General features: G+C 45.4%; 1 protein-coding gene across 1 annotated transcript in view; it reads right to left on the bottom strand.

Moving 5' to 3' along the window:
• Positions 1–415: 415 nt before the first annotated feature.
• The window catches only part of SIL1 (SIL1 nucleotide exchange factor), a 171206-nt gene continuing 148749 nt past the window's right edge, over positions 416–22872 (bottom strand). Inside the window, exons 8-10 of the mRNA XM_067566797.1 lie at positions 11399–11495; positions 6033–6197; positions 416–2256 (exon numbers count right to left, since the gene is read on the bottom strand). Of these exons, the coding sequence (XP_067422898.1) occupies positions 1903–2256; positions 6033–6197; positions 11399–11495 (616 nt within the window). The 3' untranslated portion in view covers positions 416–1902. The remainder of the gene's footprint in view (positions 2257–6032; positions 6198–11398; positions 11496–22872) is intronic.

Here is a 22872-nt window from a genome sequence, read left to right on the forward strand (position 1 = left end):
GTCCACTACGCCAGCAGCAGAGAGGGTGATGGCATGTGTCTGACAGATGTCTAGGCCACGAGCCTTCAGCTTAACTGTGTACCATTTCACCCTCTGGGGAGCTCCTGGGTTGCAGGATGCTGTGGGGGCAAACTGGATCCAGGCCCTAGTTTTTCTACAGCAGTACTGTGCGGGAGCAATAGCCTGTCCTCCTCCATGGATTGTGCCCGCTTTAGAAAGAGCTGGAGGACACCTGAATTCCTTGTAAGCACTCGGTTTTGTGTAGCCCTCACAAAGCACTGGCAGATGGCTGCCATATAAATACAACTATATTATTGTATTAGCAGCAGCAGGGACTCCCGCTGAGGAAAACCTGCAGGAGCCACAATGATTACAGAGCAGCCAGCCATTCCACAATGCAGTCATTGCAGAAAACAACCTCATGCTAAGAAGGCCTGGTTAGCCCAAGGCTGACCAGCAGAGGGACCAAACTCTCTCTCCATCTCCCCCCCGCACCCTGCAAAATGGAGAAGCTGCCTCTGGGATGACACATCATTGGATCAGACACACTTATGTGACTGTACAGTTCTCAGGGTCAGGCATGCTGCTGAAAATCCAAGTAGTGTTAAGGGCTTTCTCTGGATAAAAATTATAAACAGAAAAGGAAGTGATGGAGAGGCCGGGGGCCCCCTCTGTTAATGTATGAGGGAGGCTGTCTTTGTTGCAGCTCTGGATTCAGGTCACAGGGGAAATGGAATTGGTGGCCTCAGTCCAGCTTTTAAAGGACATTTATCTGCACGTAAAAGTATTGAAGAGCACAACTGGTGCAGCACTGGCTCAGTTGAGTCGAGCCCTGTGCTTGACTAGCCGCTGCTGCCAGGCAGAGAGAGTGATGCATGGAAGCTACCAGGCCTGATTGCCATGAGCTGAGGAATTTACCAACAACAACAGGTAAGGGGGACCTGTAAAAGACAGAATGGGGCCTCCTTTATTTCTCTGATGCATAAAGAAGGCCCAAAAGATTTCTTCCCCCGCCCTCTTCTCTGTCACATTAGAAATTCAGGTTTTAGACACCCTCCTTTTCTAAACAGACTATGAAAAACTGGAGGACAAATATGTTCATGATGTCAGAGATACCAAGCAAGAGAAAGCTGATTAGTTGGCAGGAGAAATGATTTTTAATCAGAACTGTTTAGAATGCCTGTGTTTTTATTTGGGTTTTGTTAAAATCTATTTAATCAAAACCCTAAGAAATAACTGGAAGGCTCTTTTTTTGTTGGATATTCGACATCTTTCAACAAAGGTCTGAGAATGCTCCTGCTCTGAATCTATGGGTCCTCTCTACAGACTTCCAGCAAACCCTGGGAAGACAGGTGTTGATATTACTGGTGTTTCTGAGGGAAGACACAAGCAGAAGGCACATTTAAAAATAAAAATCTAACACACCACGTTTCAGGCCTTCTGTATAAATTGTAAAGAAACCAGAGAGTCACCATTAAAAAAAGAACAAAGAGCGATCACAGTTGCGTGGGAAAGTCTTTTTTCTTTACAAAGCACACATACCTGAATTAGCAAGTACATGATCAAAAATGCATCAGGTCTTTGGAACCTGAAGAATCGCTGCAGTTCTCTAAATGGATAGAATATTTCAGTCACTTACATTAAACATATTGGAGGTTGAGGACAAGATACAGTATTCCTTAAACACACATATGCCCATCATCTGCTATATTATTATGGACCAAGAACTGAAATGAAAACACTCCCCCAAATGTTTGTATCTTTCTTTAATAATGGAGTTGTTGGCTCACTTGTCTTGTGGAGAGATTTTGTTTAGACCAGCAATTTTAGTTTGTTTATGCATGTCCATCAAAATTCACCGGATTTTCTTGAATTATTTTTAAACTCAGATTACAGATGTCCTCATCTTAACTCCTGAATAATGGTATTTATAGAGCTAAGGAGTTCCTTAAAATAGCCATCTTTGTCCCCTTCCCTTTGTTCTTCTGCTGCCAGTTCTTCATACTCCGTGCGCAGCATGCTCAGAGTGGTGCGGAGGGCATGGTCCCCTTGGTATCCGTCCCTGCAGAAGGCCATCAGAACACGCACTGTTTTTAGAACTTTTTCTCGAGTGTCATGCTCCGGCAATGCCAGGAGGTTAGAAATGATCACACACCAGCCCTGTTCCACCACAGCTGGCACCAGGTTCACTTGGCTGTACTGCTGAACTCTCTCTTCCATTTGGTCTTCCTTATTCTGAGAATCCTCGAGTAGCATCTGCAAGAAACCATGTTAAATTGATCAAGAACAACTACCACCCTTAGTACTGTTTCAACTGTGCTATACAGTATATCACTGTTCATTGGTGATTCCTGGCTTTAAAGGTGACAGCATTGTGCCCTGTTTTATTTTTTTATATGCGTGAAGGGGGCCTGAAAGATTTGTTTTGTTTGTTTTTTGCCTTAGATATCCAGGTCCTGTCTACTCTGGAAAACTCTAGATGATTGGAGAACGAGTGGAATTATGATATTGTAAGACACTGACAAGCTGACAAAAGAGAAGGGAGTTTAGGTGAGAATGTTTAAAACTTGTTTTTTTTTAATTTGTTTTCATGATCACGTATATAACTATGGCACTTACTAAACTCTTTGGATACAAGATTTCTTTGTTAAACATTCAACATCCCCACCCTTAATGTAAGAGTCAAAGAGCACTCCCAGTTCTCACTAGAGATGCCTACGAGGTCCTCCAGCAAAGACAGGGAAGACCAGAGTTGGCATTCCTGATATTTCTAAGATTAAAACAAAACCGAGAAAAAATGTTTTTTTGAGTGGGGAGTGGGAGATGGGAAAAACAAAGGGCATAAACTCATTTTATAAAATTTCCTTTTTGGGGCAACTTTATACCAGGACTGAGCAAGCAAAGCCACAGGTGAATGCAGTGAGATACCAAAGGGAAGCCAAAACAGACATGCCCAATGGCATGATAAATCTTTCTACATACAGAATGCAGAGGACAGCGAGGTGTTCTGGACCCTGCTGGAGATCCTGTGCAGTTCCGCAAGAGACACCTCCCCCACCACACACACCCCCCCTCCCCATTTCCTTTAATAAAGGAGAAAAGGGCAGGAAAAGTCACTGTCAAGTCAATTCCTTAAACTGTGCTTATTGGAAGCAGTTGCCTGAGGCTTCCCTGTCCCATGGCCTTGGTGCTGCTGTCTGCAGCAAATGGCAGAGAGTTGACTTTTTAGCCTGCTGACATTTCAGGTCTGATTTTTGCTTTCCATTGCCCTTTCTAGGAGGTGGGGGTCCATCCGGGATCCTCCCCCCACATCTTTCAGCCTGTGGTTTGCCAGCGGCACCATGCTCAAGCTCTACATCACTGCAGCTCTCTCTCTCTGGCTGAGCTTACCTCATCGGTGCTGCTCTGACAACAGCCAGAGGGGGATGCCTGGGCACAAGCCATGGTGCTCTGTTCCCCACACCCAGAGACCAGGCATGTGGTTTCCACAGTGCTCCCAGCTCCCCCAGTCCAGGAAGTGAGCTTGGATTCTGATTGTGCCACGGCCCAAACCAACGCTCACCTTGTGGCAGCCACAAATCAAAGGTGCATCCATTCTGTTCAGTGCAGTTATAGGGACATCTAATGGATTCCAACCCAATGGGCTGTTACAATTGGCACGTCTCAGCCTTTGCAGCGGGGGATGAGCTGGCTTAGCAAACTCTGAATGATGATGCTCACACAGTGAAGGTGGCTCACTGAAGAACCTGCATATCCATTTACAGCTGGCTTCAGTACTAAATGTTAATGTTCAATATTTGGCCCTAGCAGAGCTGGTAGGCGAAGGCCGGAAGTAGGCACTGACTATACAGGAATCCCACGCCTGCAGCACAGACTGGAATGTAACCATAGGTGCATTTCAGAGTTTGTGGGGCAGAAGGAGCTGTTCACAGCAGTTTCTCACAGAAGAGCAATATGGGGTCTAGTTCCAGAGGGGTAGCCGTGTTAGTCTGTATACAGCAAAAACAACGAGACTTCTGTAGCACTTTAAAGACTAACAAATTTAATTTCTGCAGGCACAAGCTTTCGTGAGCTGTAACCCACTTCATCAGATGTAAGGAACAGAAATCACACAGGAGGTATATATATACATATCTAAGGGTAAGGAACAACAATGGGGAAGGTCCATTCAGTTAGAGCAAAGTCCATTCAGTCAGAGTAGTTGAGCCCTATTCACAGCCATTGAATAGGAGGTGAGAATGTGTGAAGTGACAATTACTTCTTGTAATGAGATAACCATTCCAAGTCCCTATTTAGACCCAGTTTGAATGTGTCAAGTTTGCAGATCAGTTCAAGCTCAGCAGTTTCTCGTTGAAGTCTGTTTTTGAAGTTTTTTGGTAGAAGTATGGCAACTTTCAAGTCAGCTACAGAGTGTCCTGGGAGATTGAAGCGCTCTCCAACTGGTTTATGGATGTTATTTTTTATGTCTGATTTGTGTCCATTTATTCTTTTGCGTAGTGACAGCCCAGTTTGGCCAATGTACATGGCAGAGGGGCATTGCTGGCACATGATGGCATATATTACATTAGTAGATATGCAGGTGAATGAGCCCCTTATGGTGTGGCTGATGTGGTTACGACCAGTGATGGTGTCACTAGAGTCGATGTGTGGGCAGAGCTGGCAACGGAGTTTGTTGCAGGGGTATGTTCCTGGGTTAGTGTTCTTCTTGTATGGTATATGGTTGCTGGTGAGTATTTGCTTCAGGTTGGGGGACTGTTTGTAAGCAAGGATAGGTCTGCCTCCCATGACTTGAGCGAGTGAGGGACCATTTGCTAGGATACTTCTACAAAAAACTTCAAAAACAGACTTCAAAGAGAAATTGCAGAGCTAGAAAGCATCTGTAAACTTGACACAATCAAACTGGGTCTAAATAGGGACTTGGAATGGTTATCTCATTACATGAAGTAATTGTCACTGTTCACACATTCTCACCTCCTAAACAATGGTTGTGAATAGGCCTCAACTATTCTAACCGAATGAACTTTACTCATATCTACCTTCCCCATTGTTGTTCCTTACCCTTGAATATGTATATATATACCTCCTATGTGATTTCTATTCCTTACCTCTGACGAAGTGAGTTACAGCCCACAAAAGCGTATGCCTGCAGAAATTAAAGTTGTTAGTCTTTAAAGTGCTACAGGACTCTCGTTGTTTTTAATATGGGGTCTGTTTCCCTTTAAGAATGATTCTGCTGGCTTCGCTGGTGGCCTCCTGTGATAATTGCTATGTATGCGCTTCATTAATTAGATCTGAATAATACAAGTTGCTTGCTATGGTATTAACATTAAGGGAAGATTAGGGCTTTTACAGGTCTGATAAAAACAAATCCAAATCTGCGGAAGAAAAGGCTGGAAATCAGCAGAGATACAATGAAACACGCACAAAGGATGAGTCTTGCTAATAAGCAACCCCATGTCTGGAGGGACCGCTTGAGTCTCCCCAAGGTTTCCTGCAACATTTTCTCTGACCTTTAATTAAGGTCCCACCTCTGCTACATAACTGACTTTTGCTGGTCTCTTGGGTGGCTGCTCCTGGCAGGTTTCACGGCACTGTATTTATACTTTGATTTACCATATGTGGTGAGAAAAGGAAAAATAACTCAGATTTCTTTTCCCACAATCCTGCAGCAAAATCATTTCCACCACATAGAAAACTTTATTTTCAGTGCACACTGACTGTCCACCCATTCAGGGTTAAAAAGAGACAGGCAGGAAAAGCAGTTGAGAACCATCTTCTCTTCTGCTTCAATTCTTTGAGTTGGCACTGGCATGGGCTGGAGTTAGTTTTGCTTCATTAAAAAAAAAATATATCCTGTGCCCCTCTGTTTGGCCTTGACACAGCTGCCCTTTAATGAACATCTTAAGAACCTTGCACCCCTACACGTATTCCCAATTCACATGCATTCCCTCACTCCCGGGTGTATAGCTCACTTCTTCACTGGCATCCAGTGAACGTGGGCTCCAGCAAACTGCCCCACAGCCCTCTCTTACCTTTTCCACAATCAGGTCATAGAGCAGCGTCACAACACGTACGTAGAGTGTCTCCATGCCTTTTTCTTTGAAGAGATTTCTAAGCACTTGAAGGCCACCAAGCTTGAGGAACTGCAGCTGGGCATAGGGGAAGTGTCTCAGCATCGAAGACAAAGCAAAGAGAGCCTGGCAAGCACAACAGTCAATCAGTCTCTTAGTCCAGCAACAGCTGCATTTCTGAAAATGAACTCTTGCTCAGCAGTCTGTGTTCTGAAGAGCCCCTCATATTCTGGCTTCATCTTCCTTTACGGATGGTCACAAAAGGCAGCTGATTAAAGCTACATAATATGGTTGCAATTTAAAAGCCCATCAACAATCTTACTTAATGACTTCTAATCATGGGAGAAAAACACAACCGTGTTCACTCATGATGTGCTGCTCTGCAAGCACTTGCCCTCATTAATTTAAATCTCTCCTCACCAGCGAGTGACCTGAGTGTGGTGTTTCATCCAAACTATCCGTTCTTGTTACAAACATTTGTTTTCCAGGAACTCACAGCCTGTGGGTACATCCCCACTGCAGTCAGAGGTGGGCCTGCAGACAGGCCCACACTAGCTTTCATCTTGCTAACTCAGGTACCAAGCAGCAAAGCTGCGGCATCATGTGCTTTAGTGGGGGCTGTACAAGTGAGCCCAGAGCTCAGTTAAAGCTAGTGTAGACATAGCCCTGCCATCTGGTCCTGCAACCTCTCCTGACTTCAGGGGGAGCTGTGGGTGCTCAGCACCACTCAGGATCATGCCCTTGCCCCTTCTCCAGGTTAGATGCTATCAACATATCAATGCAGCTCTCACAGACAGACTGGCTATATATACTATGACTTTAAGGCCAGAAGGAACCATTGTGATCATCTACTCTGACCTCCTGCACATTGCAGGCCACACAACCTCAGCCACCTACTCCTGTCATAGACCCATCATCTCTGGCTGTGTTACTGAAGTCCTCACATCATGGTTTAAAGATTTCAAGTTACAGAGAATCCACCATTTACTCTAGTTCAAACCAGCAAGTGACCTGTGCCCCACACTGCAGAGGAAGGCAAAAAAACCCAAAAAACCCTGGGTCTCTGCCAACATGACCTGGGGGGAAAAAATTCCAACCCCAAACATGGTGATCAGTTGGACCCTGGGCAAGTCATCAAGACCCATCAGTGACACACTTTGTGATAAATTCCCTGTAGTAACTCAGAGCCCTCCCCATCTCCGTCCACTGGGGATTTTTGCTCCTAGCAGTCACAGATGGACCCATGCCATTGTAGGCAGTCTCGTCATACCATCTCTTCCATAAATTTATCAAGCTCGGTCTTGAAGCCAGTTAGGTTTTTTGCCCCCATTGCTCCCCTTTGAAGGCTGTTCCAGAATTTCACTCTGATCGTTAGAAATCTTCGTCTAATTCCAAGCCTTAACTTATTGATGGCCAGTTTATATCCATTTGTTCTTGTGTCAAAATTGCCACTTAAATAACTCCTCTCCATCCCTGGTATTTATCCCTTTGATATATTTATAGAGAGCAATCATATCCCCCCTCAGCCTTGATTTGGTTAAGCTAAATACGCCAAGCTCCTTGAGTCTCGTCTCGTAAAGTAGGTTTTCCATTTCTCTGATCATCCTAGTAGCTCTTCTCTCTACCCTGTTCCAGTTTGACCTTAAACATGGGAGACCAGAATTGCACACAGTATTCCAGATGAGGTCTCACCAATGCCTTGTATAATGGCAATAACACTTCCCTAGCTCTACTGGAAATACCTCACCTGATGCATCCTAGGACTGCACTAGCCTTTTTCACGGCCACATCACATTGGCTGCTCATAGGCCTCCTGTACCAGTACACCTTGGTCTTTGTCCTCCTCTGTCACTCTGAACTGATACATCCCCAGCTTATAGCAAAAAAAAAAAGTCTTTGGAGCCAACAATTACTTTAAATGATGTCAGATACAACACACAGTTCATAACACTGCCTCCTCGTTAAAGCAAGTTCCAAACAGTGTTTAGTGGTTAAATCACAGGACTGGAGTCAGGATTTCCAGGTGTTCCTGGCTTTGCTACTGATTCACTGTGTGACCCATGGCACATTACTTCACCTCTCTATGCTCCAGGTTCCTCCTCTGTGAAGTGAGGAAAACAATCACTGGCCTATCCCACATGTGTACTGTGTGGCTTAACTGATGTTCAGGAAAAGCCTGAGATCCCTGGGTGAAAGGGGGTCTAGAAATGCAAAGGGTTTATATTCTTTATCTCCCAGGACAATTGACTGAGGCTGCTGCTTAGGCAGGGGTTACATCTGTCTGTATCTGCTGCTGCTACAATTCCTCAAAGAGCGTGATAAACAAATGCAGCCCTAGAGAGTGGAGTTGCACAAGAGGCTCTTTCTGAATACCAGAGCTGAGATAGCGAAATACTTTGTGCTTAAAGCTCTTGTAGCCTCTCCACCTTGCATTCCTCCTGCTGTGGTGGGGGTGTGCTTGAATATGCAGGAAGTCATCCTCTAGATCTGGAGCACATAACCAGTCCAAATGAGAATGGGACCTAATGGCAAAGACATGGGTCTGAGTCTTTCCCATACTAGATACAAGGTTTGGGATCGATGCAGGGCCAATGAAATTTTTACTTGGGTTAGCTGCTGCTGATACTAACCCTGTCTATGGCATTTATACAGCCTCAATTCACCACCACATTGAAGTGCTGAAACAGAGTAACATGAGAGAGGCAGTTGCAGATCAAGGTTGGTTCTGCTCTCATTGAGCCTATTTTGGGCAACAGGTTTGTTAAAATAACTAAATTGGACCTATGCCATCACTTGAACTGAAGCCTCGTCAAAGTTCAGATTGCTTGAATAAACGCTGAACTTGTGTTTCTCTAAACCTTCAGAACATCACTCTCACTCTCCCCTCTCTGTTCATTGCTCTCACTCAGACAGAGTTCATAACCCAGGTTAAGACAAGATGCAGTGTGAGTACAGTCCCAGTTCTGCTCAGGATCTTTAGGCCCTACCGCAGTACAGATAACTAATCCTAACAAAGCATTGCTTTGGCTAGTGGTGGAGTCCTTGAGGTGCTCTTGCCCTTTCAGAACTTTTGCAGGCATGTGGTTAAGGCTAAGACAGGAGGCAATCTGCGGCCACACATTGATATCACACCTCTCTGTTATTCACAGACATGGTTATTCAAGACGACCCGCTAAGTGCTGAGAAAAGCGCCCATGCTGCCATTCTGCCCCTCAGGAAAGTCTGCTTCTGAAATGATCGTTCATCTCAGAGCCTGCCAACATTTGAACCAACTCCTTACTGCACAACAGAGGGGGTGTGTGTGTGTGTGTGTGTGTGTGTGTGTGTGTGTGTGTGTGTGTGTGTGTGTGTGTGTGTGTGTGTGTGTGTGTGTGTGTGTGTGTGTGTGTGTGTTTCTTTTTTTCCTGCACCCTTTGCGGGCAGATCCGAACAAAACAATTTTTTTCTAATCCAATTTATTTCTATTTTACAATCTCTTAGTTGCCTGCAGTAGTTTAGTGGAAGCATCTGTCTCCTCCTTGCTATAGTAACAGTGTGCTAGCATGCTGTCTTCTTCTCCCCAGCACGGCTGGACAGAAATATGACTCTCCTGCACTCACCATGTCTTCATTCTGATGGGACTAGAAATCTCTCCTGTCATACATGAATGTTACATGCATTGCAGCCAATACTGAAGCACCACATCAAGCTGCAGTCCTGTGCTACACACCGCAGCCATGCCCTATGTTCAGAGAACGGCTTCCAAGATTGTCATACAGGATGGTGGGGGCTTAGATTTGAAGAGAGATTGTCACATCTAGAAGTGTTTAGCCTGGAAAGGGGACGGATTAAGGAGACTAGATGGAGGCATTCAAATTATGACGAGGACAGTGAAAACCTTACCCTATCATAACACAAGAAAAAGGGGTCACTTAATTAAATTCCCTGCATGCTGAAAGGGCTCTCTTGAGTTCCTTGTAACAGCTCTGCCAGAAATTAAATAAAATATTGGGGTGATTCCTGAGCCTCTGGTGAAGTCACCCAGTCTCTGGAAGCTACCAGAAATGACTTATCTCAGAGTTTTAGAAAAAGGCAAAAGTTTTGTTTTTGGAATGAAGCAGACTGCACTCAAGGGCAATCGTTTTCAAACCCTTCCCTAAATACCTCCTCACCACCCCTGTGGGTCGTCACACTCTCCCCATCACACGCTGAGTTAGGACAGCAGGACACTCAATGTAGTTTTCAGGAACAAGGTGCAAACATTTCTAGCACGTGCAGCTTTACCAAGCCTATCTGCGCAGCCTTGACTAGAAAGGAACCTTTTCATGTGAGTATATGCCTCAGTCTCTTGCTCTCCTCTCTAGGACAAAGGCATCCCTTGAGACTCGGGTTTTTTTCAGGCTAAAGGGGAACTCTTTCATGGGATTCTCTTTTTAAAATACTATGAGCATTACATTAATGGTAGGTGCATTAAGATTGAGTAACAAGAGCTACTTTTTCTACTCCCCCTGTGGAATTCACTGTCCCAGAAGGTCACTGAGTTAAATGCTGGGCCTGGATTGTAAAAAGAGCTAGATAATTTTATAACCAAAAACAGCATTTGTAGCTCTGCATGTTAAGGTAAGGGTAATCAGATCTCATGCTTCAGCAAGCAAATGGATCAGTGAAGGGGAGAGTGAAGAATCCTGTACCCCAATGTACAGCACTGCACATTTAGCTAGGGGCATCAGAGAGCTTTTCGCCTTCCTCTGAAGCATCAGATATTGGCCCCTGCTAGAGGCAGGACACCAAACTGGATGCAGCAATTATCTTCTCCAGAATGTCAACTCCTATGTTCCTTAGCCTGTGATCTCCATGCCTGCCACCGGGATCAGCTCCTTCCCTCCCAGACTATCGAACACACAGCACTGTCTGCCCAACAGTATGAACTCTGCTGTGTGATCTCAGTTTTCCTTTTAAAATAGGGCAAGGCCCATCGCTGCCATGAAATGACACAAGCATGGGCCAGCTAATGGCACTGTACACCCGAGGGGAAGGTTCTCTTGTTAATACACAGCTGCAGCTTGTGAACCATAACGGGGGTCATCCTGAATGCAGTGAAAGAAAAACCAAACCCCACCAGCCCAGGTGGAATGGGGGGAAATGCCCATGGACCTCAGGGCTGAATTTGACCCACTGCACATAGCCTGACACCACTTCTGTGAATGTGCCTAATTATAAACTACCACATATCCATGAACAGGCAGCAAAGATCACATCACTGTCTAATGGTTCCAGTGCAAGAGTGGCTGTACACCTGGGTGACATATTTTGAAAACATTAATACGTACACATTATTGCCAGCTTACCTTTTTCTTCACAGCCAGTGGTTGTTCCATAGCCAAAATAACCAGCAGTTTTTGTAGAGCACCACCCTCAATTGCTTCCACCTGAACTTTGGGATTGCTGATGGAAAAAGCAAAACAAACATCAGAAACAGACACTCGATCATAGGGAAACTAAACAGGTTAGCATACACTTTGCTGCGGGCGTCTTTCTCGGTAAAGGTTTTTTAATAGTGGGGATGAGTTACTTTCTCAAGATGTACTGCAAGCCATTAATGAATAGTAAGCACCTATTTCAGATTGGATTGTTTAACATCTGCTTTAATGCCTGCCTGTGTGAGGGACTGTCTATGTAGGTGACACCTGCTGGTGAAATGTGGCACTGCAGACCTGATTTAGGAACCCTTTTTTGTCATTAGGGCAAGTTGTGTGTATGTTAAACCTTAATCTAAAGGGAAATACTTCTTTTTAAAAGCCAGACAGACACTGACAAGTGCTATGTGCTTCTTTTACTCCAAAGAGAACTATTAGCACAGGTAGCATTATCTACATTTGAGTGACTTTGGAAATCTTAGTATCACATTCCAAGATATTTTGCCTCTTTCATGGTCCTAGGTGTGAACTTTTGAGGCTGCCCAGAGGACGAGAGGGAGGCAACACAGTAGCCAAGTATATGGAACCTGAACAGGGAGAACAATGCATCTGCCTTGAAATCAGTGACATGTCCAAAGTCAAACTATGAGTGGCAGAATCAACAATGAAACCATCTGACATCCCAATTTGAAAACTCAATATATTGAAAATTGCAATCACATTTGTACACAAACGACCATCTATTTTCATTTAGGTGTCATAGTTTCTGTTAATTAATTAATAAATAATTTAAGTTGCATCATTAATTAGGCAACTAGCACACATTTGAGCATGGGACAGAATAAAAAAATATCGTCCCTCTGCAGATTCTGTTACTCCTCCCTGTGGCCTGCACAGCAGAGGGTCGCAGAGAAGATGCAGTTACTAGACCAGGGCAGTTCACAAATGCAGATCTGTGATAACAGTGAGTCACCTCCTTCATTTACCTACCATGTGCTAATGGAAGCTAAGCTATCGCAGGCCTGGCACCACCAGTGGATGCAGTAGGCTGGCATACTGATTTGAAGAGCGCCTATTTGCATCACCACCAAACCCTCCCAGCCTGAATCTCAATACCCTCATCTTGCTGAGGTAGCCGAAGCTGGCTGTGGGGTGATAAGGACTACTCAAACTGCTGGATATCGGAAGGTTGCCCAGAAACATCACAGCTGCCTTTGTGCTGTTTGGATGATTCCTGTGTGTGGATCCCTTTAAAGAAGCTTTTCTCGCCTTTTCTATATGTATGGCAGGATCTGGGCTAGTCAAAAGCTAGCCTGCATTGGATCCAGGACAGATACTCTATATCCTTTCCTCCATACAACTCATAGAATGCAAAGGGAGAAGGTGTAGGCTATGATATCATATTTAACATGGGGTAAAGGCCATCAGGCTCGTTGGGTGGCAGTAAAGTGAAGTCAGTGTCCCAATCAATTTCAAACCAACTGGCCTGGTGGAGAGGGGTATGTGAAACATACATTCAGAGGGAAATGTGCGCTTTGTAAGTTAGCTAACCATGCTGGCTACCAAGAGTCTGGTCTACACCACTATGAAAATCCACACCCGAGTGATGTAGTTACACCAACCTAACCCCTTGTAGACAGCACTCTGTCGACAGGAGAGCATCTCCTGCCGACAGAGCTACCACCTCTCAGGAAGGTGGATCAACTACGCTGTCGTGAAAGCTCTCTCCCGTCAGCTTAGAGCATCTTCATTAGAGTGCTACAACGGCGCAATTGCGCCAATGCAGCATTTAAGTGTAGCCGTGCCCAAACTCTAGCCTCACTTGGAGGCATAAAAAAAAACAAAAAACACTGAGGTGTTGATGCCATGTAACTGACAGACTGGCACTGAAAAGATCAATATAAGCTGCGTGCAATGGAAAGTGAAATGTGACTGACATAACCTGAAGTGATGGCAGCACAATACAAAGGGGGCACACTAGGCATTCTGTGCTGTTCCTTCTGGGTACCAGTGTCTCATTAGTAACCATCTTTCTGTTACCACAGGTGTTAACCTAGCACTGATCTCGCCCATCGCCATTCTCACCTTTTGTTCACACCAACTGCTCCATGAATCCCTTTCACTTTATATTCCATCTATCCCTTAATGGCCTTTTATTCCAGTTCTCACTTTCCACCTCTCTCTTGCTCAGTTTTTATTAACACACTGATTTATTTAAACATTTATCTGTCACTGCCCAGTCTATACTGCAGGACCAGTCTTTCACCACACCTGGAGAAGGGACCTTTCTTCCCACACTTGTGAATTATAAATTATGACTTGGAGTCTAACACGCACATGAAGTCTCACGTTATGCAGTCTTCCTCATGGATTATAAATGGCTAAAGCCCTCTTCAGCTTTAACAAATGGGTCGGAGCTGTACAATTCTAGTTCTGGACCAGAACTGCCTCCCATAGTTGGGTCTTGGGCCCAGCTAAACCCCCAGTTTCAGGAGTTCTCATATTTGGTGGTGCATGTATGCACTTCTAGTAAGGCACTGACACAAGACGGTATCAAGGAAGGCAACACATTCCTTATCATCTCTTCCCTGATAAACTTGCACAGGGGGATGGGGATTTGAATCAAGTGTGACCATCACACATGGGGTATTCTGAACCATCCAGTGCAGGACAGACTGGATCTGGCTAGGCCAGGGAAGATGCTATGCTGGGCACATTTTACTGTCTCTCTGAAACCCCTGGCGGGCCTGGGTGCTGCGGCCTGTCAGTTGGGAGCCTGACCATACAAGCTGGCTGCTTTCCAGGTAAGGTAGGCACACACTTCAATTTGTGTGCTCTGGTTTGCAGATCAAAATTCACAAAGCAGGGAGACTCCAGGGTTAGTGCAGGAGCTGGCAATCACTATTTCTTGGCTGTATTCACTCTCACCACCTCACTGTGCAATCTTGGGAGAGCCACTTGGTATGGTACCGCTCACCTCAAAAGTGGCCAAGTCCAGCCCTTAACCTCATTTTACCCAATGGAATTAATAGCATTAACACAGGGGTAGTGGGAGAGCGATTTCTTCACTGTTTGTGGCCACTTGGCCAGCCTGGGCGGACAGGGACTTTCGACGTCTGAGGAAAGTTCAGAATATTACTATTAATTAAAAAAACCTTGACGTCAAAGATGCTGACGTGAATAAAGTGGGTTGCCAAGTCCTGTTTACACCATAGCATATGAAGTCATATTCTCTCTCTCTCTCTGTTGTGAGCAATTCTAGTCAGACTGTGCCCTGAGTGCTGAACTCATCTGGGGGAGTGCAGTCTCAGCCTTTCACAATTTCCTGCAAATACTTTACAGAGGTTTAAAGTTAGTGCTGCAGCATGATTCTTTGGGGGTGAGCGTGGAAGTGTCTAGATGCCAAATATGAAGATTCAGACCACACTGCCTAGCTGCCTTTGTACCTGAACCCCAAGCAGTGCTCAGCACTCAGTACCACTTGGGCACTTGAATTCTGAGGAAAGAATACAGTGCTTCAGCCTTTTTTGACTTTGAAGCAGCACTTGTGCTGCAGTTAGACTAAGGTCACATGTCTGTACTATAGTAGAGCATTTAGAGTTGTTACCATTACCAGAGAGCTGCTGGATCAGTCAGTGCCAAGAAACATACAACAGATAAAGATAGAGACAGGCTAAAGGAGGTCATAAAAACAGAGACAAATGGGTTTGGGCAGGGAGAAGCATCAAATTAAACCAATGGCTTAGTATTAGCTCATAAAAATGAAGCAAACACAAAGCTTTCCTGTGTCAATCAGGGTGCCAGGCAATCTATCAGAAAGCGTTTCTGCAGGGAGATTAGAAGCAGGATCAGTTTGGTTTTGCTTTTCTTATCGTTACGACTCCCTGGTTTGGAGGCGGCAGATTTGATGTACGGATTCCAGATTCTAATTACCAGGTTGACCTCAATATAGAAAAAAACAAGGCTTGTGAAAGCCACCTATTAATGGCTTCCTTTGATTCCTTTTTCTCATTCAATCACGGAGATACTGAGACACTATTAATAACAAGCCATATTTTGTGGGTTGAACAGCAGCAGCACAAGGAAGAAGCAGTCCATACTACACAAGGTGGTGAGGAGATAAAATCCAGCTGCTTCTCTTTCCAGCCTAGCTCTCCCCTTGCACAGTTTTCGAGGAAATGAAGCCTGAGTTTGGAGGATTTTGGGGGTAGTGAAGTTGAAGACAGCAAATTCTTCAGAGACCAGGAGAGTTCCCTCCACATCCATGGGGTTATGGAATATATATAGCCAACCAGGATTAAATAATGGCTGGGGTGTGGTAATGAAGACCAAAGCTAGAGTGTCAAAGCAGAAAAGAGGCAAAGAATAAGTAACCCTCTGGGAATGGAACTGTAGGGTATAACAAAACCGAGCCCTTAAATAATCCCTCCATACCAAAGATGCCAACGTACTTTATAAACATCAATTAAGCTGCTCCATATGAGGCAAGAGGCCTTACATGAAAAAATTGGTTACTAATCTTTCCGTAACTGTTGTTCTTTGAGATGTACTGCACGTGCCCATTCCAATGTAGGTGCGTGCACACCCCATGCACAGCTACCAGAATATTTTCCCCTAGGGGTATCTGTTGGGATGGCTCCAGAGCCCTTTGCTGTTGCACGCTAATAGCGCAGTATAAAAGGGCCCTGCTGACCCGGCTCCCCTTCAGTTTCTTCTTACCAATCACTTTCAAAAAGAGGGGGACAGCAGGTGGGTTTTGGAACGGACAGATGCAAGACATCTCAAAGAACAGTTACAGAAAGGTTAGTAACAGTTTTTTCTTCAAGTGCTTACACATGTCTATTCCAATGGAAGTGACTCACAAGCAGTTGTACAGGAGGTGGGTTCAGTGTTCAAGGACTGGCTGACTAAGGCTATGCGGCCAAAGCCAGCATCGTCTCTAGCCTGCTATATGATCGTATAGTGCATTATGAATATGTGAAGTGACACAACCAGGTTGCTGCCCTCCAAATGTCCTGAATCGGGAGGACTTGCACTAGGAAAGCAGTGGAGGAGGCTTGAGACCTTATGGGGTGAGCCGTTAGATTAGCTGGGGGCAAGATGCTCGCAAGTTCGTAACACGCTCAGATACAAGAAATGATGAGATTCTCTGTGCAGACATTTCGTTCTTTCCACTATTGCTTTGAACAGCTGGGTAGATCTACGGAATGGTTTGGTCCTTTGAATGTAGAAACCCAACTTAACACCCAACAAGGCGCTGTTCCTCTCTCTTCACATGGTTTCAGGTAGAAAACTGGCTGGAATTATGAGACCACCTTTGGAAGGAACGACGAGCATGGTTGCAACTGGAAAGGTTGTCCTTGAAAGACCATACATGGGGGCTCCAATGTGAGGGTCCAGATCTCTGAGACTCTTCTGGCTGACATGATCGCCCCCAGAAAGGCCACATTCCAGGACAGGTGTAACAATGAGCATGTTGCTAGCGGTTCAGAGAGAGGCCTCATAAGCTTTGACAGGATGAGGTTCAGTTCCCAGGAAGGGATGGGATCTCTAACCTAGGAGTACATTTTCTCAAGGCCTTTGAGAAAACAGACCACCATCTCATGTGAGAAGACAGATCAGTTGTCAAGCTTGGGAAGGAAAGCTAAGTGAAACCTTGATTGAAAAGAAAGCTAGTCCTTGTTGTTTCCATAGTAGGAGGTACTCTAAAACGAGCTGCAAAGAAGACTGCGAAGGTGGAATTTGCCATTGGGTGCACCATATGGAGAACTGCTCCCATTTCACAAGGTAGGTGGCTCTGGTGGAGGGCTTTCTACTGCCCAGTAGGATCTCACAGACTTGCTCTGAGAAAGCTTGCTCCTCCAGATTCAGCCATGGAGATTCTAAGTCGTCAGATGAAAAGAACTGAGGTTTGGGTGCAGTAGCTGACGATGGTCCTGGGAGTTCAGGTCCAGGTGCAGCGGAAGCCATAGCAGTGCCTCCACAGACATGCCTAAGGAGGGCGGTGAAGCAATGTGACCTCAGCAACGCAGGGGTATGAGAATGACTCGCACTTGGTCTCACTTGATTTTCATCAGAACCTTGTGAATCAGCAGGATAGGAGGAAATGTGAAGTACAGGTGCCTTGTCCATGACAACAGAAATGCATCTGAGAGGGACCCTGAGCTGTGACTCGCAGGAAGCAGAAATGATCACATTTCCTGTTGTTGCAGGTGACAAACGGGATTAAAAGGGGACTCCCACCACTGTTGGAAGATGCCCCTCACAATGTCCAATTGGAGAGACCACCCATGGTGAGAGGAGAAAGCCCTCTGATGTTATCTGCTAGCTGGTTCTATGTCCCTGGGAGGTACAATGCCTCTAGACTGATGGAATGAGCAATGCAGAGCTCCCACGGGTGGATTGCTTCCTGACATGGGGGAAGAACACACACCACCCTGTCTGTCTATGTAGAACAGCGGTTCCCAACCTGTGGTCCAGGGGCCAAAAGTGGCCTGCCACTCCACTCCTGCTGGCTGTAGAAGGGAGCCGCTGCCTAAGGACCCACGCAGCACACATTTCCGCAGAGCTAAAAGACCGGGGCAGGCTCCTTGCTGCAGCCAAGGGGATGGGAGATCAGTGCTCCCCTCACTCTGGCTGTAGCAGGGAGAACGACAAAGTGTTCTGCCTGGGTCCTTAGGTGCTGGGGTCCCTGCTGGATCCAGAGGGAAGGGAGCACTAATATTCCATCCCCCTGACTGCAGAAGGGAGCCATTGCCTAGGGACCCAGGTGGAGCATACCAGGCTACGGGATATGCGCAGTTTCCCTATTGTAGCCAGGGAGACAGGAGATGAGCGAGGAGGCAGCCTCCTCACTGAACTCCTTCTATCTGACTGAAGTGGGGGGAGGAAGGGGACCTGCTGGCCCTTCAGGGTTGTAAAAATGATATCTGTGGCCCTTGAGCCAAAAAGGTTGGGAACCACATAGCCGTAATATCATTCGTGAGAACAGAAACAGTCTTGCCCAACGTGTGGTAAAAAATACCTGGCATGCTAGATGCACTGCCCTCAACTCCTTGATATCGATATGGAGGAAGAGTTCATCTTGGGACCAGATGCCCTGATGAACTGTAGGTTGGCTCCCCTACCAAGGGCTGATGTGTCAGATACTAGGGATGTTGGTTGGGGTCTTGAGAAGGCTATCCCTGCACCTACCATGTGGCTGTCCAGCCACCACTGAGATGAGGACCTGGGCAGGCACCATGAGCACTGAGTCCAGGTGATGGCAAGAGGGGGAGCTAGCCAGGCTTGGAGAGGTCTGAGACATAGCTTGGCATATTGCACTATATATGTGCATAATGCCATGTGGCCCAGAAGGCTTAGACCCTTTCATACGGTCATGATTGGATGAACTTGGAGGGACTTTATCAAGGATGTAACTGAGTGAAACCGATCATCTGGAAATAGAGCTCTTGCTTGCACAGAATCAAGTGCCACACTGATGAACTCTATCTTTGGGCCTGGATGTTCAACAGAAGACCCAACGTGCTGAAGGTTGATAGAATAAGGCGGACATCAGCTTCCACTTGAGCTCTTGAGACTAGCCAGTCATCGAGGTATGGAAATACATGGACTCCAATTTTCCTGAGAAAGGGCTACCACTGCCATGCATTTGATAAAAACTTGTGGGATGGCTGACAGGCCAAAAGGAAGCACTGTGTACTGGTATTGACCTTGGTTCATGACAAACCTTGGGAAATATCTGTGGCCATGAAAGATCGAGATGTGCAAGTAAGCGTTGTTTAGATTGAGGGAGACATACCAGTCCACTAGATCCAGCGAGGGAATGATGGAAGCCAAGGAGGCCATGCAGAACTTTAAGTTCTTGAGATAGCAGTTGAGATGACGCAGGTCCAAGATGGGTCTGAAACCGCCTTTGGCTTTCGGAATTGAAAACTGGAGAAAAATCACCAGGAGAAGGATTGCCTGAGCAATGAGGGGTTCCAACAACCATCATGGCCGATAAAAAGGGGATGCAGGGTCAGCAGGACCCTTTATACTGCCAGCGGTGGCAGCACTATGAATGCACAACACTAAAGGACACTGAAGCCGACCCAAGAGATACCACTAGGGGAAAAATTCCGGCAGCTGTGCTGAGGGCATGCACACATCTACATTGGAATGTACACGTGCAAGCACACAAAGAAGAATGCATAATTCACCTTTGAAACTCACTGCCTAAAAATATCATTGAGATGAAGAGCTTAGTATTTTTCACGCAAGGGATGGGACATTTATATTGATAATATGAACAGCCATAGTTAAAATCAGATAGGATACAAATATAAGGAATATAAAGCCACATGTTTCAGGGGATAAGGCTACCTTGTTGCAAGTAGGAGGAACCTTCCCCTATGGCAAGGCTAGTCTATAATTGTCCATTGTGGGGTGCTTTGCACCTTCCTCTGCAGCATCTGGTACTGGCCCCTCACAGACGTGATACTGGACTTTCCGGACCTCTGGTCTAACCCAGCATAGAAACTTCCATAGTCCCAGAGCTCTGCCAACCATCCCAATGCCAGTTCATGCAATGCTCCACAAACTTTCTGCTGGTGCACAAACAACAAGCTATAAAACTGGTGTTCCTGCATTTATAGATGCACAAGTGCAGACTTCCATCTCTCTGGTCTGTAAATGCATAAGCACTGCCTATAAGGTAATGCAAATTTGTAAAGTCCCAACGCTAAGGCATAGCTCAAGGCTCACTGAATCAGTGGCCTTTATACTACATGTAGGTGATCGCCGGCCTAAAAATGAGCAATCCAATGTTTGATAAGTTCAAGCACCAGAACTAGAAGATCAGGGCTAGGATGGTTCTGCCAGCAACAGAAGAAGTGTTTTAGGTGTCCTTTAATTTGTGTATTAATAGGCCTTGCAACAGGGCCTATTTCCTGTGTGCCAGGGCAAACACTTGATGCATACACCAACAGATATGTTCAGTTCTTTTATGTGACCCCGCATGTCACCATTTCAAGAGGCACACTGAAGTCACCCAAAACGTAAAGTTCTCGCAGAGCGCTATAGTACATTGTTTGCTGCAGTTGGTTGCAGAGTGGTGTGTCTCAGAACCTCACAGAGACAACTTTTCAGCAGCCACAGATTTTCTATGGCCAGCTTCTCCACATCCGTTTTAGACATCACAGTGAATTTAACACTGCAGAGAAGTCTGAGTTGCTTGCCTCTCCCTCACTCTTTGACCTTGGCATCTAATTTAATGAGAACAAATTCTACAAAATTGCCCTATCAAAACAGACAGCATCAACATCTGAACAGTGATCTGTCTGAAAATGCATGTGAGTTGAATTCCATGGAGCTGCATGACAAATTTTCTCCACCTCAATGTGCTAGGAAATGCTCTAGATGGTTGCCCCTACTGTTCAGCGGAATGAACCCTGATGTCTTCTGGGAATGGCACACACCTTCTGCAGGTGACAGCTCACTCAGAGACATGGAAGGCATTAGCTTGGCATTTGAACTTTTTCACCTATGTTACAAAGTGTTGTGGCGCTTGGGAACAGCAGTTGGCCAGGGAGAAGCTTGGAGTTCTCTCTCTCATCCAACCTGTGATGCAATAATGCACCGTTGGCTGAATGGGGTCCAAGAAAGAACAATGAAATCCCAACTTTGGTGGGAAACAGGTTGGTTCTCATTATGGAGCATCCAGAAGTGAGTCTGTAGCTCATTTATCCTATACAGAGAGAAGATGGACAGAGGAAAAGCCACCTTGGATGACAAATATTCAAAGTACAGTCCTTGGAAAGCTCAAAGATGATCAATGACATTTTTAGACTCTGGATCAAGATCCAGGATGGTTATCATGTCAGAGGATGTTTGTGCATTAGAGGGGTCTGGCAATAAAGAGATGAGAAAAGGGATATATTCTGGAATTACCATCTGAATGTTGAGAAAGCCACCAATCAAGGAATCATTTGGTCCAGGGAGGGCAGTACACTTGAATGACACAGCCATCCTTCACAGACTAAGTCTAGCAAGTGGCACACTGATGCACAAACTGCTCAGAAACAAAAAATTCAGCTAAATGCTAGTTGGGTGGTAAAATCCTGTTCCTGATGCAAACCAAAATTAGGCTGTGAATAGGCAAGCAGGCTGCAGAGTGCTAATTATATTTTTTAAAGCTTGAGAAAAGCCAGCAGCTGATTTATTTGGTACCCCATGAAATCCAGTCAGTGCTGTGACATGGGATTGAGATCTTTAAATGACTGCATTTTTGTTTGTTTGTGTGTGTTCATTTAACTGTCTTTATTTTCTCTTTTGTGCCGGGATTTGCTGTTGATCTTGTAAATAAAAGTTGCCTCACATCTCAAATTGTTCTGGAATCTTAGGGCTTGTCCCCATTTGAAATCTGTTGTGGGTTAACTTAAGTTACTGTGTGTTAAAATGCCATAAGTCCACAAAAATATTTTGTTGTGAATCATCTGGCATTTTAATATGCACTATTCAATGCACTGTGGATTCAGACTTATGGAGATGCAGAGTGAGTTTACCTGCAGCAAAGTAGGTGCAGCCACTTCCCCCTCCCAAAACAACTGTTGTGCATCTGCCAAGTTCTCTTACTGGTACCCTGCACTGTTTTGCTGGCTACCTGGGTCATCCCTCCCTGTCTACTTGCGTACCTTTGCGGCTCCAGGATCTTCCTGACTGGATGTCACCTCCCTGTTTAAACAGTTGCATGCAACTATGGAATCTTTGGGATTCCAGCCCATTTGGAGTTTATATATTCCTGATTACTGACCAGCCATGCTTTGTGCTTTGCCATGGTCCCATCTGAGAACGTAGACTTTATTGCTGTCTGGGGAGAGAAGCGTGATCAGGCCTTTCTGAACAGCAGCCACTTAAAGATCTACAGGTGGCTATCACCACAAATGCAGGATAGGGCACAACTGGGACATCCTCCAGTGCCACAGTAAGGCAAAGGAGCTTCTGCTGGAGTACAAGATGGCTGAGTTCGATAGGGATTTTTGGAGCGTAAGGACGGTCTACTAGTACCATGAGAAGCTGGACCATGTTTGCCAGAGATCATGCTACTCAACTACAGCATTTTGTGGGCTCTGATTGAGCCTCAAAACCAGGGTCTCATTGATCCAGTAAAACCCGAGGCAGACACATTTACAGAATCCAGGACTGCTACACAACACAGCTCAATGGTCAACCTGATGCAGAGGTGGAGGCCCAAACCATGTAGGGGTTCAATTCCAGTAAGTCTGTAATGCTACATTAAAATAGGACTGTACCAGAGATGGAATGGTGGGGAGACACCATGTGAGTTAACCAGCAAAAAAGCAAAAAAGTAGTATTTCTGGCTCACAATTTTATTAATGCCCTCCACTTTTAGCCTACGTGAGTTA

Source organism: Emydura macquarii, unplaced genomic scaffold, assembly GCF_026122565.2.
Source record: "Emydura macquarii macquarii isolate MOO-44397 ecotype Brisbane River unplaced genomic scaffold, CSIRO-AGI_Emac_v2 contig_2768, whole genome shotgun sequence".
NCBI classification, from domain to species: domain Eukaryota; kingdom Metazoa; phylum Chordata; order Testudines; family Chelidae; genus Emydura; species Emydura macquarii.